Source organism: Maylandia zebra, linkage group LG3, assembly GCF_041146795.1.
Source record: "Maylandia zebra isolate NMK-2024a linkage group LG3, Mzebra_GT3a, whole genome shotgun sequence".
Lineage (NCBI taxonomy): Eukaryota > Metazoa > Chordata > Actinopteri > Cichliformes > Cichlidae > Maylandia > Maylandia zebra.
Window position 1 is genome coordinate 56,130,217 of NC_135169.1, and position 13,239 is coordinate 56,143,455.

Genomic DNA, 13,239 nt, shown 5'->3' on the forward strand with positions numbered 1-13,239 from the left:
ACATGTAAAGCGAATAGATATGTGCTGTAAAGCCAGTTCATTCTAAACTGAATCCTTATGATAGTGCCAGTGTTACAGTTCCCAACATTTTGCAATTCTTCTTCATGTAACGAGGAGCCTAGAAGTCAAAATCTGAACCTAAAATTATCACAACTGACGATAAAATGTCCAAACCATATCATCTATCGCTAAAAATGAGTTTAGTTAGTTACTTAAAATATGCACAGTTGTCAGTATTGTGAGCTCTTTTATTGGTGCAATGTTATTTTTCTGTTTGCTCTGCTAAAAGCCTGCCACATACAGAGCAGCACTCATAACCGTCGGAGGTTTACTACACTATTTTATTTTGGTTCTGGTATTTTATTTTGAAGGAGAAACCCGGGCTTCCCGTAAAACAGTTGCGACATTTTGTAGCTTGGCGCGACTTCCTGGAAGATTGACAGCCCCTGGTTCAGTAACGGAATCGAGAGCTTCCGTTGTTGAGCGAAGCCTGCGTTAAAAAAAGAAATAATTCCCTGCTTTGAAAGTGTCCACGAAGAACGCCCACTCTGGATTTTACACGGACCTACAGGGTATGAACGTGGAGTGGACGCTTCAAACAAAGTGTAAGAGGAGGTAGACCTGTACGTTTGATGGCTGCTGGGGATGGAGCCCAGCTGCCTGCCACAGTAGCGGCCAGTCGTAGCGTGGAAAAAGCGCTCGAGGAGGCTGCCACGAGCGGGGCTCTCAACTTGTCAAACCGTAAACTGAAGGAGTTTCCTCGGAGCGCCAAGAACTATGACCTGTCCGACATAACACACGCAGGTTAGCTTGTTTTTCACTTTTCTAAGTAAGTTGAAAAAGCCTGCCATCATGCTAGCTTTAATTATGAGAGACGCCTTTTGTTGTATCGCCACCTGCTTCTTTCTGCTCAGGGCGAACACTCATCCTTCCCCTCCCCGCCGCGTTGCACAACACTGTTTTCAAAGAAACAAGTTTCCCCGATCCTGTCCTAGCTACATGGCCAGCCTCTCTACGTTTTAACTGACTTGTTTTATATGTTTCATAGCGACTTCTTGCTTCGGCAGGTTAACGTGACTAACCGTATGAACGTCAAGTATCTCTAACAGGGATTCAGCCTCGTACAGCTGGCCCGTCTCCCACCGGCCTGAGCGGCGCCGTTAGCGGCCAATATAACTCCCAAATACGTTTCTGCTTAAGAGCTTCAAACATATGAGGTTGTAGTTCCGTTTCTAGTTGAGCACAGTCATAAGTATCGCTTTTAAGAAAGCTGCTATTCTCAGGAAGCTAACTTCCAACGAGAAAAGGAAAAAACGCCAGACGAGTTCCTCTTCCTCAACTTATCATGTGAAACCCTCAACGGGGTTTAGACTTTGTGTTTACCGGTGATTCATGCTAGTTATCATTATCAAAGCAGAGTGCTGTTGGTAACAGAGTAAAAGTAGTAAAAACAGTGAAGTAGGTGTGGATTAGCCTAGCGATGGTGAAAGAGGATTACCTCATCCAAGCGGGTGAAATTAGTCTGATCGCAGTGCTGCTGCTGCTGCTTTGCATATTGTAACCATCTGGCTCTTTGCTTTACGGGCATGAGTGGGGCACTCATGACTGTGGGGGATAGCTGTGTACAGCATTAATGTTGGGATGTCGTGGTTTTACATTAAAGATCAGTAGTGGAAGAAGTGTGAACCTGTTCAAGAACCTGTGTTGGATGAAAGAGTCAAGCACAGCATTTAAAGCCACTACTCTGTTGTGAAATGGGCCCTCGTGGCCTGAAGGAGAGGCATCTGAACGACATCCTCTGCAACAGTGACTTGATCAGCTTGCAGCAGAGAAACTGGACTTGAAACTGGGCTAGCTGGTTAGCAGCATCTGATCTTTCAAAATAAGAGGTGGGATCCAGTAATCCCCAACAGTAAAAATCTTTTGTAACATTTTTTGGGCGGATTCGGTTCAGTGTATATAGGCCCAAATCACAACAGTCACCTCGGCACTTTAGGTAAAGACTTAACGCTAATACAGATAAACCCAAACAACCACATTCCTCCTGATTGTTGGCAACAGTGGGAAGGAAAACTCCCTTTTAACAGGAAGAAACCTCTGGCAGAACCAGGCTCAGGGAGGTCAGGCATGTGCTGTGACAGGGTGGGAGGCTAAAAAATAAAAGCTAAAATAAGCTGCAAAATATACCTGGACATCTATTAGTTACAGTATCGCTGTCCTAATCTTTATCATTTATCTGGGTGTTTGAGTTTATCCATCAGCTTAAGCTCTGCTTTCTCTCACTGAGTGGTGACTGTGATATGAAAGAGGCTACGATGCTTGGATTCTGATTGGGTGTTTATGTCCCAAGGCCTCGCTTAAATGCCTACTTGACACATCATTTTTCCTGTGTGTCACTCAGTCAGTGCTTTTTGATAATAAAGGATGAGGAAGTATTTCAGGCTTTCATCACTATATCATCAAAGTGAATGCCGCTGAGACTGTTAATGATAATTCTGTTTACATACTCTTCACACTATAAGGTTAAGTGTATGAATTGAACATTTGGAGACTGAAGTCTTAGCAGAGAATTAAATTTTCAGATGCAGTGGTGCACAGACTTTCATATACTACGCGTTTGTGGCTTGATTGGAGAAGCGGTGACACACAGCCCTTTAACAAATGTGTTAGTTGCTTAATAAAGCATTTTTTATTTAAAGTTTAATACATTTGCGAGGCATGTGGCAGAATCTTGAAATCAGCGTTTCAGTTGTCCTCATTAACAAGGCAGCTGCTGACATCTGTCATTCACACTGGCTCACAGTGACTCAGTTGTTGTTTAGCAGGAAACAGTCAGTTTTGTAGCATCTAGCCTGTATTTGAGTGTCTTGCCTAATGAGATGCTTTGAGTTTCACAGAAGTACCTGGTAGTTGTGCCTCCTGACACAGACGTTATATCAGCAGAAAACTGCACCCACTGATTCTGTGATTGTAAGGGACGTACTCAGCTAGTGCTGATTCACCAAGCTGTTCTGGAGCTATAGTGCTGTGAGGTTAGGTTTCGGCTAATCCCCAAGTATGCTTCAATGCAGCAAGCAGATTAAATGGACTGCTGAGAAACTTAGGTAACTTTTTCTTAAGCATTTTAAAAAGAAAATTGTTGAAGAATTGAAGTTGTCCTGTAGTGTCGTTCGCCACGTCTCCAAATTCCTAATAAAGGCTGCTGGGGTCCTGCTGGTCGTACAGCTATGCTGAGAGCACGAGGGGATTTGGACAGCCGGCACTGAGAACCCCAGCTGCTCACTTGGTGTGTGTGTGTGTGTGTGTGTGTGTGTGTGTGTGTGTGTGTGTGTGTGCATTTGTTTATGTTTTACATTTGTCATATAGATACAGTTATGTGCCAAAGTCTAGAGACACCCATCATGTCTTCATATTTGGAAATGAAGCGTATAAGGCAAAAACAATACGATAGAGTACTGGTATTACCACCTCTGTCCCATACTGTTATTTATTCTAATAAATCCTCCTCGGTCCTGTCCCTTCTGGTTATTGACAGCTTCTGTTTGTGAGGCTCACACATCAACATCAGAGCTGATTCTAGACCTGACATCTCAGATAATGTTGGAGTAATTATCTTATCTTGGCAAATCGACCGCAACAACATCCTTGCTTTAAAAAAATCTCATGTATTGCATATTTGGTGATACATAAACAAAAGTATGTTAGAACGTACTTTTTGGGACACGTTCCTTCACCATTGCTCCTGGTGATCCTGTTTGAAATGCATTCTGTGATGACTGGCTGCCTCATGTCCACACCACCACCCGTTCAATTGACGGACATCGTTCATAGCCACCAACAGCTTTAGTGAAGGTTACAAATGATCTTCTTATGGCCTCTGACAGTGGACTCATCTCTGTGCTTGTCCTGCTAGACCTCAGTGCAGCGTTCGATACTGTCGACCATAATATCCTATTAGAGCGATTAGAACATGCTGTAGGTATTACAGGTACTGTGCTGCAGTGGTTTGTATCATATCTATCTAATAGACTCCAATTTGTTCATGTAAATGGAGAGTCCTCTTCACACACTGAGGTTAATTATGGAGTTCCACAGGGTTCAGTGCTAGGACCAATTCTGTTTACATTATACATGCTTACATGTATAATGCAGCTGCAGCAAGAGTCCTGACAGGGACTAGAAAGAGAGCAGATTTCTCCTGTTTTGGCTTCCTGTTAAATCCAGAATTCAAAATCCTGCTCCGCACATACAAGGTCTTAAATAATCAGGCCCCATCTTATCTTAATGACCTTGTAGTACCATATCACCCTATTAGAGCACTTCGCTCTCGCTCTGCAGGCCTACTTGTTATTCCTAGAGTATTTAAAAGTAGAATGGGAGGCAGAGCCTTCAGTTTTCAGGCCCCTCTTCTGTGGAACCAGCTTCCAGTTTGGATTCAGGAGACAGACACTATCTCTACTTTTAAGATTAGACTTCAAACCTTCCTTTTTGCTAAAGCATATAGTTAGGGCTGGACCAGGTGACCCTGAATCCTCCCTTAGTTATGCTGCAATAGGTGTAGGCTGCTGGGGGACTCCATTGATGCACTGGGTGTTTCTCTTTCAGTCACCTTTCTCACTCACTATATGTTTATACACCACTACATTCAATTATCAGTTATTATTAATCTCCAGCCATCACACTGTCAGCAAGGGGCAGAGAAAGGGTGATGGAGACCTTATTGATGTACTGCTGACCAACTAAAGAAGTCAATGATATTAGGCCACATGTGATTATCTTATTTTCTGTAAACAGCTCCATAGTATATCTTGTTGAGTCTGGGTAGAGACATAAATCCCTTGGGGGTTCTTGTCCACACTTGAGCAGTTGTGTGTGGGCATAATGTAGGTATGCTAGCACCAACCCCTGCAGGGGCCCACAGTGCAGTGTGTGTCTGCCCACGGTGCCTCCACAGGGGATCCAAGGGAACATATTTGGGAAGTGTTGCTAGAAGCTACAAAGCTATTCTGTACTTTGTGAACTCGGTGAACACACTTTAACACACAGTGGGTAAAATAAGTATTGAACAAATTAAATATATTTCTAAAGATGCTAATGAGATGAAATTCTCACCAGACGTCTGTAGCGACCCATTCAGCCCACAGATGCTAAAGAAATTAATCACAGAGGTCCATAAGTTATGTGTAATAATGAGATCTGGGCCAAAATCACACCTGAGCAATTCGTGCTACTACAAATATATGTACTACGAAAATTGGTGATGTGTTCAATACTTATTTTACCTGCTGTGTGGCTTCAGTATGGATTCTGTATGGCTTCGAGCCTTGTTGTCAGTAGCTGGCATCTGCTCTGTGAGAGAGAGGTCTTATTTCCTTTACTCTGCGGATGTGGGCGGCATGTTCACTCAGTCTTTAGTTCTGCTTTTTCTTCTGTGAGCCTCCCTGCTTTCCCTTTCCGATTACCGAGCAGGTTCTGTTAGCCAGGCACCATGTTTCCATCCAGCTGTCATGTCAGTGTAAGAGACTAAAAACATCACAGTGAGTCAATGAACCAACCAGCAGTTTCCTCAAACATATCCATGGGAATACTGAAGGAGCGTCTCATGAACTGAGAAGACTGGATGGGACATCTCATTGTGAGGAAAAGGGTTTTCTTTTTTGTTGGTGAACAGGGCAGCCTGGTGGTCTTCATGGATGGCTCTGTTAATCAGAGTCTTTCACTTTAGTTCAGAGTGAGTTTTCAGTATGACATCTTTTCATGGTAGTGCTTTTAGTAACAAACAGCTGTTTGCTTTAAAGGTTGCTGCTGTTTTTTCTCTCTGATCCAGAGTCTGTCTTCAGCTTTAAGGACGATAACTAGTTTGGGTCTGTGGCCTGTGTGTGTCTGTGTGTAGTCAGAACTCCTATGTTCCCATAGCTGTTGGTCTTCAGTGTGTAGGAAGTTGTGAGACATGTTACTGTTATTTTGATCTGTTTGTAAGGACTGACAATAGTTTATGGTTTGTCCCGTCTTTCTAAGCCCCGCCCCTCCCTGAGCCTGGTTCTTCCAAAGGTTTCTTCCTGTTTAAGGGGAATTCTTCCTTCCCACTGTCACCAAAGTGCTTGCTCATAGGGGGTCGTCTGATTATTGGAGTTTTCTGTGTTCTTGTGGGGTCCTTTTCTTACACTAATAAGTGACTTGAGGTGACTGTTGTTGTGATTTGGTGCTAGTTTAAATAGAGCTGAACTGAACGTTGTATTTGGAACTTGAATAAGTTTCACGGTATGTGAGTGTAGAGTTTCCTCCTGCTGATATGTTTTCTTTCCTTGTTAAAGCTGTTTGTTGTTGTTTAACCACATTGTTTTAAATGCATTAAATTCCAACAGGTCCGGCGTTCCAGGCTACTTTATTATTCAGGAAGTCGTAGCCTGCTAACCACTACAAACTGGATGTAAATTCCAACAATAAGTTTCCATTTTTCCAGTTAAAAGTTTAAAGTTAACCTGTTTCATTAAAAAAAATATGAAGTAATCTACCATCTTCAATTCCCAAAAAGGACAGCTTTTACAACAGGGCAATAGCCCTGATCAGTGCAAATAGCTGACCTGACTGGCTACCTCCCTGGACTTTTTGGGGGGGGGAACGATGTTTAAAACAATAATAATATTTATATTTATAACAAGGTGCAATTATAATTAATGTGCAATAATAACAGTTTGCAATACACATGCACTTCTTCTTCTTTTTTTTTATTACTAAGTTAATATACTGTGTTGTGTTGTTTGTGTTGCGTTGTGATGTGATGTCTCATATCGTGTTGTGTTATATGTAGTGCCGACGTAGGACAGTTTTCCAATCTCATTGTACTATGTATGACTGTGCAATGACAATAAAGAGAGTTATCTGATCTTAAATAGTCCGGTATAGGAGAAAAAATAACACGTTCTGTGTTACGGGGCCATGACAACACACATGACCTAGAGACCACATGATCCATAAACCCAGGTCACATAGTCCTGTGTTTTTCCCTGAAACACAATCTACTACTACTGGTGTGTAAATAATCGAATTGTGTGGAGAGGACCGCCTCCTCTATAATGAAAGCTGAGGCCGTCCCTCTCTTACGTAACAGCAGATTCACTGTGCAAGTGGGTAGAAGACGGGGCCTCGAGGGGTTGAAGTAAATACTGTATGTGCACATATACCCATTTATTATTATTATTGTTATTATTGTAGCAAACGTCAAAGTTTTTACAATTTGATAGATGAAATATGTGCTTCTTAATAATGTGGCTGTAGGTTGTTGGTGTCTTTAATCAAGAGGTAGGTTCAGGCGAGTTTAAATGAAAGGAAAGTAGTTTAACAGATTTATACGAACTGTAGTTTAGGTCAGTTATGGAGCCTCCCTGTCCTCAAACTGTGCAACTGCATTTAAGACATAAGTGCTCAGAGTTTCTAGAACACGTTTGGTGCCAGTACAAACCTTTACGTCACTGGGTTTGGTTGGTTGGTAGCAGTTAGACTTACAATAGTTTCTGTTAGCTAACCAGTGACAAAGCTGATAACTCAGTGGAAAACAAACTAAAACTAAAAAGAAGTCTTTAAACAATGTTATTTATGTTTTTACCTCCAACCACCATGGGACATTTATTTAGTTAGATTTAGTTTTTCATGCCCATCATGCATTGTGTCGTATTATTTGTTTGTCAGTGTGCTGAGCAGCATGTTCTGCCTTTTGCATGGACACACTGAGCTTTGCATATGGAGCTAAAGCAAAACCTGCAGTCTGTATGGCTTTAACAGAAAGAAGACTGGAGGTGTGACAGGATAAAAGATAATGAATAAAATAATAAGGGCTTCAAATAATGAGGCAACATTCTCAGTCTGTTTCACATGAGTCAGACAGAGCTGCTAGTTATACTGCTGGTAGGAAACACGCTGCTGGAACACGCTGCTGGTTAAGATCGGGTCATATCCAAACATCTCGCTATGATTTAAATGGTAACTTGCTGCACGTCTCCATCACTCACAGAAACATTTAGATTCCCACCTAATGAAATAGTGCAGTTTCTTTCTATTCTCACACACGCTGTACCGAACGCCTTTAGCTTCTGTCTGTAGTGCTGCTCATCGGCTTGCTATCACTAACACTGTAACAGGAATCCACACAGCCACATCCTGTCTTTCAGCAGACACAGAGTTGTGTTGTCACTGGCAACATTGCGAAACAAACAGCATCAGAACAGACGTTGTGGTCTGATGCTGTCTTATGAAAAAGAGCCAGGGTGAGGGGAAGAGGTAGCTGGTTGCTACATGGCGCTAAACCGAATGTATAATAAAGCTTGATGTCGCTCACAGCAGCAGGAATGCTTGTTCAGTGCATATTTAATGCTGTAAAGTAGTCAAACGAGGTCATTTCCAAGACGCGTGGTTGGTCGAACTCTAGTAAAGTAACTTTAGTCTATAACTGTCAGTCAGTATTAGATGTTCTGACACACACGAATACAAATGTAAGGTTGTCTCATATGTCGAGCACTTGTTGCTAAGTTGTTTCATGTTATTACAAAAAGCGACGCACACGTTTGCCTACAGCCTCTCCTTGTGACTCATTTATTTGTGTCTTCTCAGTTCTTTTGTTGTCTCCTGGCAGTGGTGCCTGCCCACTAACTCAGGCTCATGTTGTTAACGTGAACACACCTCAGCACAGGCAGGTGGAGAATGTGCAGGAAACGTGACATGGGACAATCAGTAATGGAGCCAGTTTTTCATAAGATCTGCTAAACAGATCCTGCAATGACAGTTTCAAATCTGGATTCATCACTCTGAACTGTGTTGCTACTGATTTTCAGTGCAGTGTTTGTGTAATTGGATCCACCTCAGTGTTTATCTCATTTCCCTTCCTTAGAGATGGCTTCTTGACAACACATCTTCCAGTGAGAGTTTGTGATGAAGCGTCTGCACACAAAGGATCAGATTTCATTTTAAATGTCATTTTTAGCCCCGTCACGTCTTTGAGTTATCCGGTTCCCTCTAATTGTTTTAAGCACAGCATGCTAAAGGTGCCAACATTTTGGCTAATAGCTTTTTGGGAATCACCTCATTGGTGCAGAAATACTATTTTTATGATGTCAAACTGTAATGTTTGTGTCTGTTTCACAAATTCAACTAAAGAAATATTATTTTATTTTGTTTATAAAATGTGCATATGTTGTTTATATGATATCAGCCACCGCAGTTAAAGTGAACAACAATGAAATGCTATTTAATATGTCATTCACAATGTGGTCTTCACCTGGTTAGTTTCATGCAGAGCATCAGTCACATCCTAGAAACGACTAAAGCTGGTAAAAAAATGTACAGCAGGGGTGGACAGCATAGCCAATGGATTATATAATGATATTTATATTTACATAAATACTCGACCAGGTACTCGCCCAAGTACTCGCCCAAGTACTCTCCCAAGTACTCGCCCAAGTACTCGTGGGAGACACTGCTGTGTTTTGTAGTAGTGGTGACTTTCTCATGAAACATAGATGCGTTTTGTGCAGATGAAGTCCAGGTTATGTCCATCTGTCCATCTTACCTGGATAAATATTCAGACTTTGAAGGCTGTAATGTTTCAGTGTGTCAGCTGTGATCAAATGAAGCTCATAACACAAACAAACGTGTGCTGAGCAGCTCCTCAGGCCCGCTGTTATGCAATACAGGGTGGAACATAAGAGGGCCGATGACTTCATTTGACTTTTTTCTTTTTTAAACAATGAGTTTAAACCTGTTTGATGTCTCGAGCTCGTGTCCTGTGTTATCATGCTGTAGGTGTTTGGAAGCCCTCCACAGAGTTCTGTCTGATCAATGTGTGAGAGGTGACGTAAGTGTCCAGGATAAAGCCTCCTGCAGAGCCTGTAATTAGATGCAGAGCTTTGCTCTGACAGGAAAATCCTCCTCTTTCTACTGATCTGTTTAAAACCTTCAGCCCCCTTTTAAGCCTCATGATCTGCTTTCATTGTTCCAGTAAATACACCTTCCCTACTTTTACATTTTGGAAAACTTGCAACTCTATTTAAAAGTAAACGTGCTGCCATTGTGACCGAATGTCAGTAATAGCCATGCAATCCACACATGCAAAGAAATGAAACTATAGATGTTGACTTGTGTGTAATGACTAGAGATGGCACGATACCACTTTTTTATCTCCAATACCGATATCATAAATTTGGATATCTGCCGATACCGATATGAATCCGATATAGTGTTTTTTAATCAACAAAACTGTTTTTTTTTTTTAAATATCTTGCTGCATTTTGTATAAGTTCATACTCAAGTTTAAAACAACAACTACACTAAAGCTATTCTGTTATACCTGTATGCAAAAAAAAAAAAATTTCATAGTTCAGCAATACTGATCAATCTAATAAACTTAAACCTACACCATCCTCCCTATTCTGGTATTTTAAAGAGTACTTAGCATAAATATTAAGCAACCTAACTAATAGGGTTCAAACTCCCAGCAACAACAAAAATAAATAAATAAAAAATAGGGAACCACCCCTCACGCTCCACCTCATGATGCTTAATCGACGTAATCAACCTTAATTTGATGCAGTGTGAAAAAAAATGCACAGAAATCAATTATTTTTCAAGAAATATTAAATAGATTCAACATCTTTCTTCAACAAAATTGCAGACTGCACAGATGGTACCTTCCCAAAGTAAAAAGTACTATAGCTTACTAGGGTATATATATTAGACTTAATAGTCACTATATACAGTAATTGACTTCTATTCATTTTACATCAAATTAAAACTTTGGGTGTCAGATAATTATTTATTAAAAGCTCGACATTTTAAATGAGAATAAGAAAGAAAAGTATGTCTTTGTGCCCCCTTTTCCCAGTTAATGCCCTATCGGCCCCCCTGGCTAAACTTTGCTAGATCCGCCCCTGCACAGTTACCAGCGTCAGCTACATAGAAAAAGATCCTCGAGTAGAAAGTAATAATAAATAAATTCTAACAACAGCTGATCAAGCTTAAACGTGCTTCTGTTGTTCAGCCGCTGGTTTCCTCTTTCTGGTGCAAAGTGGGCCAAAAGCAAACAAGAGACACGGACTCACGACAGAAAAGCCGATCAGCTGATCATTAAGCAGTTTCACGATTGAAGTAGCAGCCGGAGAGCGAGAGGCAGTCGCTCCATATATCGCTTGGTAAGCTTAACGCAGGAATGCTTTACAAACATTCAGAGATGGACTTACACACTTGCTTTACTTCTCTCGGGGATAACTTTGTCGGAGATGAAATGCCGGGTTGCTAGCGAAGCTCCACATGCTATCCAGACCACCGACAGGTCCCGCATGCCACAGCCGCTCTATCACGTGATGCATACTGCTCCGACGTGCTAACGTTCTGAGGTGAGTTACGGCGTGTTGCAAGTTTTGTGAGGTGCTTTCGTGATATTTAATGGATCGGATTACATTTTTTATTTTTCTCCGATATCCGATCCAGTCATTTAGGTCAGTATCGGACCGATACGTAATATCGGATCGGTCCATCTCTAGTAATGACACAGTGAAACAGGAAAGTATTGAACAAAAATGTATTTAATACTTTGTACAGAAGCCTATTGATGAGGTAACGTCCTGTATAGAGAAACTAGTCACATGACTTTGGCCCATTCTTCCACATAAACAGTGCTCCATAACCTGCTCCATAAGCCCCTACTTTGAACTCTGACCTTTAGCTCTTTCCACAGATGTCAGATTAGAGTCAGGCGATTGGCTGCGCCAGCTTTATTTTCTTAACCAATTCAGAGTCTCCTTGGCCGTGTGTTTGGGATCATTGTCTTCATTTCATCTTCATCATCCTGGTAGCAGAAGGTCTCGGTACGTCTTCCATTCATCCTTCCTTCAGTTACATGAAGCGTGCCCAGAGCGTGCTGGTCCTTCCTCCAGACGTGTCTCATTTGACCAGTTATTCACATCCATTGCTGATACGGTTGAGAACAAAAAGCATCAATGAACCTGATGGATGCACAAATGCTGTGAAATGTCACGTTCCAATTAGCTTCACCATGATGTCTGTAGTTAATGGCATTGACAGTGAGACGTTATGGTTAATCTGACAGTGTTTATATATATTTAGGTCCCTTATAGCAGACGTGGAGCTTCAGAGCTGCCGTCTTACTGCTGACAGGGTTCATTACCCTGTGTTTTACTGTGCCCTCTGGCCACAGCACAATCATTGATCCACAGCAGCTGTTAACGGCTCTCTGCTCACTGTCGGAGTGTCTGCATATGGACCAGGGCTCAAACTGGTTAGGCCTGTGACTTTTACTGGAAAATACCCACAGAGTGTGACGGTGGCACAGGGCAAGTGAGAGCTTGCTATAACCTGCATACTGTTTTTTCTTGTTGTGTGCTTTTCCTTGTTTATATTTTTGATCCAGTTTCTCCGAGCTAATAATCGCTGACCCTGTTCTTAAGCCTGGTGAAACATCTCCACACCCACTGTGGTAATTTAACGGGAGTCGATCCAGGTCAGCAGGTATCCTGAAGTGGCCGATAATCCTGTGAGACAGGGTAACACTGAACGACCTGTGACATGAAGGTAGAGGGTTACTCGCCACCCCTGCAGAAATGAATATATTCAGGTCTATATTTGTACACATGCATTACTTACCCTTGATATTCAAGATGCAGAAAGTAGCTCTGATGATGTGTTAGCTTAACAGCGATCCAACATTTGTTCCTGCTTGGTTAGATTTGAACTTTTTCCAGAGTGTGCAGCAGCATGTGCAATGCTTAGCAATGAAAGTCGTTGTTTGAAAGTAATTACTTCTCATTGGGTGAACACATACAGATCTAGCTGGTCTGAATTTTCTTTGATTGAAATACAGCCAACAAGGAGGAGTCATTTAATAACCATAAACATGATATATATTTATATTAACAAAGCATTTTTATATCTAAGTAATTGAACAATGACAGGTAAAGTGAGTCAGGGAAAAGAAAACGCGTTTGTAGCATCGAGTAACACAAAAGTACAAAGTTGCGAAAGCGAGTGAGAATTAAAGAATTTGAAGAAAAGCTCTCTGGAGCATGTGCAGACTGATATTACTAGATAGTACTAGACCACATTTATTTCAAGGCTTTCATAACATTTTTAAAGTAAAATAATATAAAATTTTGTAATTTCTAAAAATATGAAATTGTAAAGTTTTTCACAGGCCCATAAAAAAAAGTACATGGACCAGTAAAACTGAGGCCA

At 41.4% G+C, this 13,239-nt stretch overlaps 1 protein-coding gene across 2 annotated transcripts in view; it reads left to right on the plus strand.

The window, feature by feature from the left end:
• The first annotated feature begins 424 nt into the window (after positions 1–424).
• Positions 425–13,239, plus strand: part of LOC101476623 (leucine-rich repeats and calponin homology (CH) domain containing 4) — a 28,284-nt gene continuing 15,469 nt past the window's right edge. For both annotated transcript variants that reach the window (XM_004575965.3, XM_004575964.3), the window contains exon 1: positions 425–804. In XM_004575965.3, coding sequence (XP_004576022.1) covers positions 633–804 — 172 coding nt within the window. In that variant the 5' untranslated portion in view covers positions 425–632. The remainder of the gene's footprint in view (positions 805–13,239) is intronic.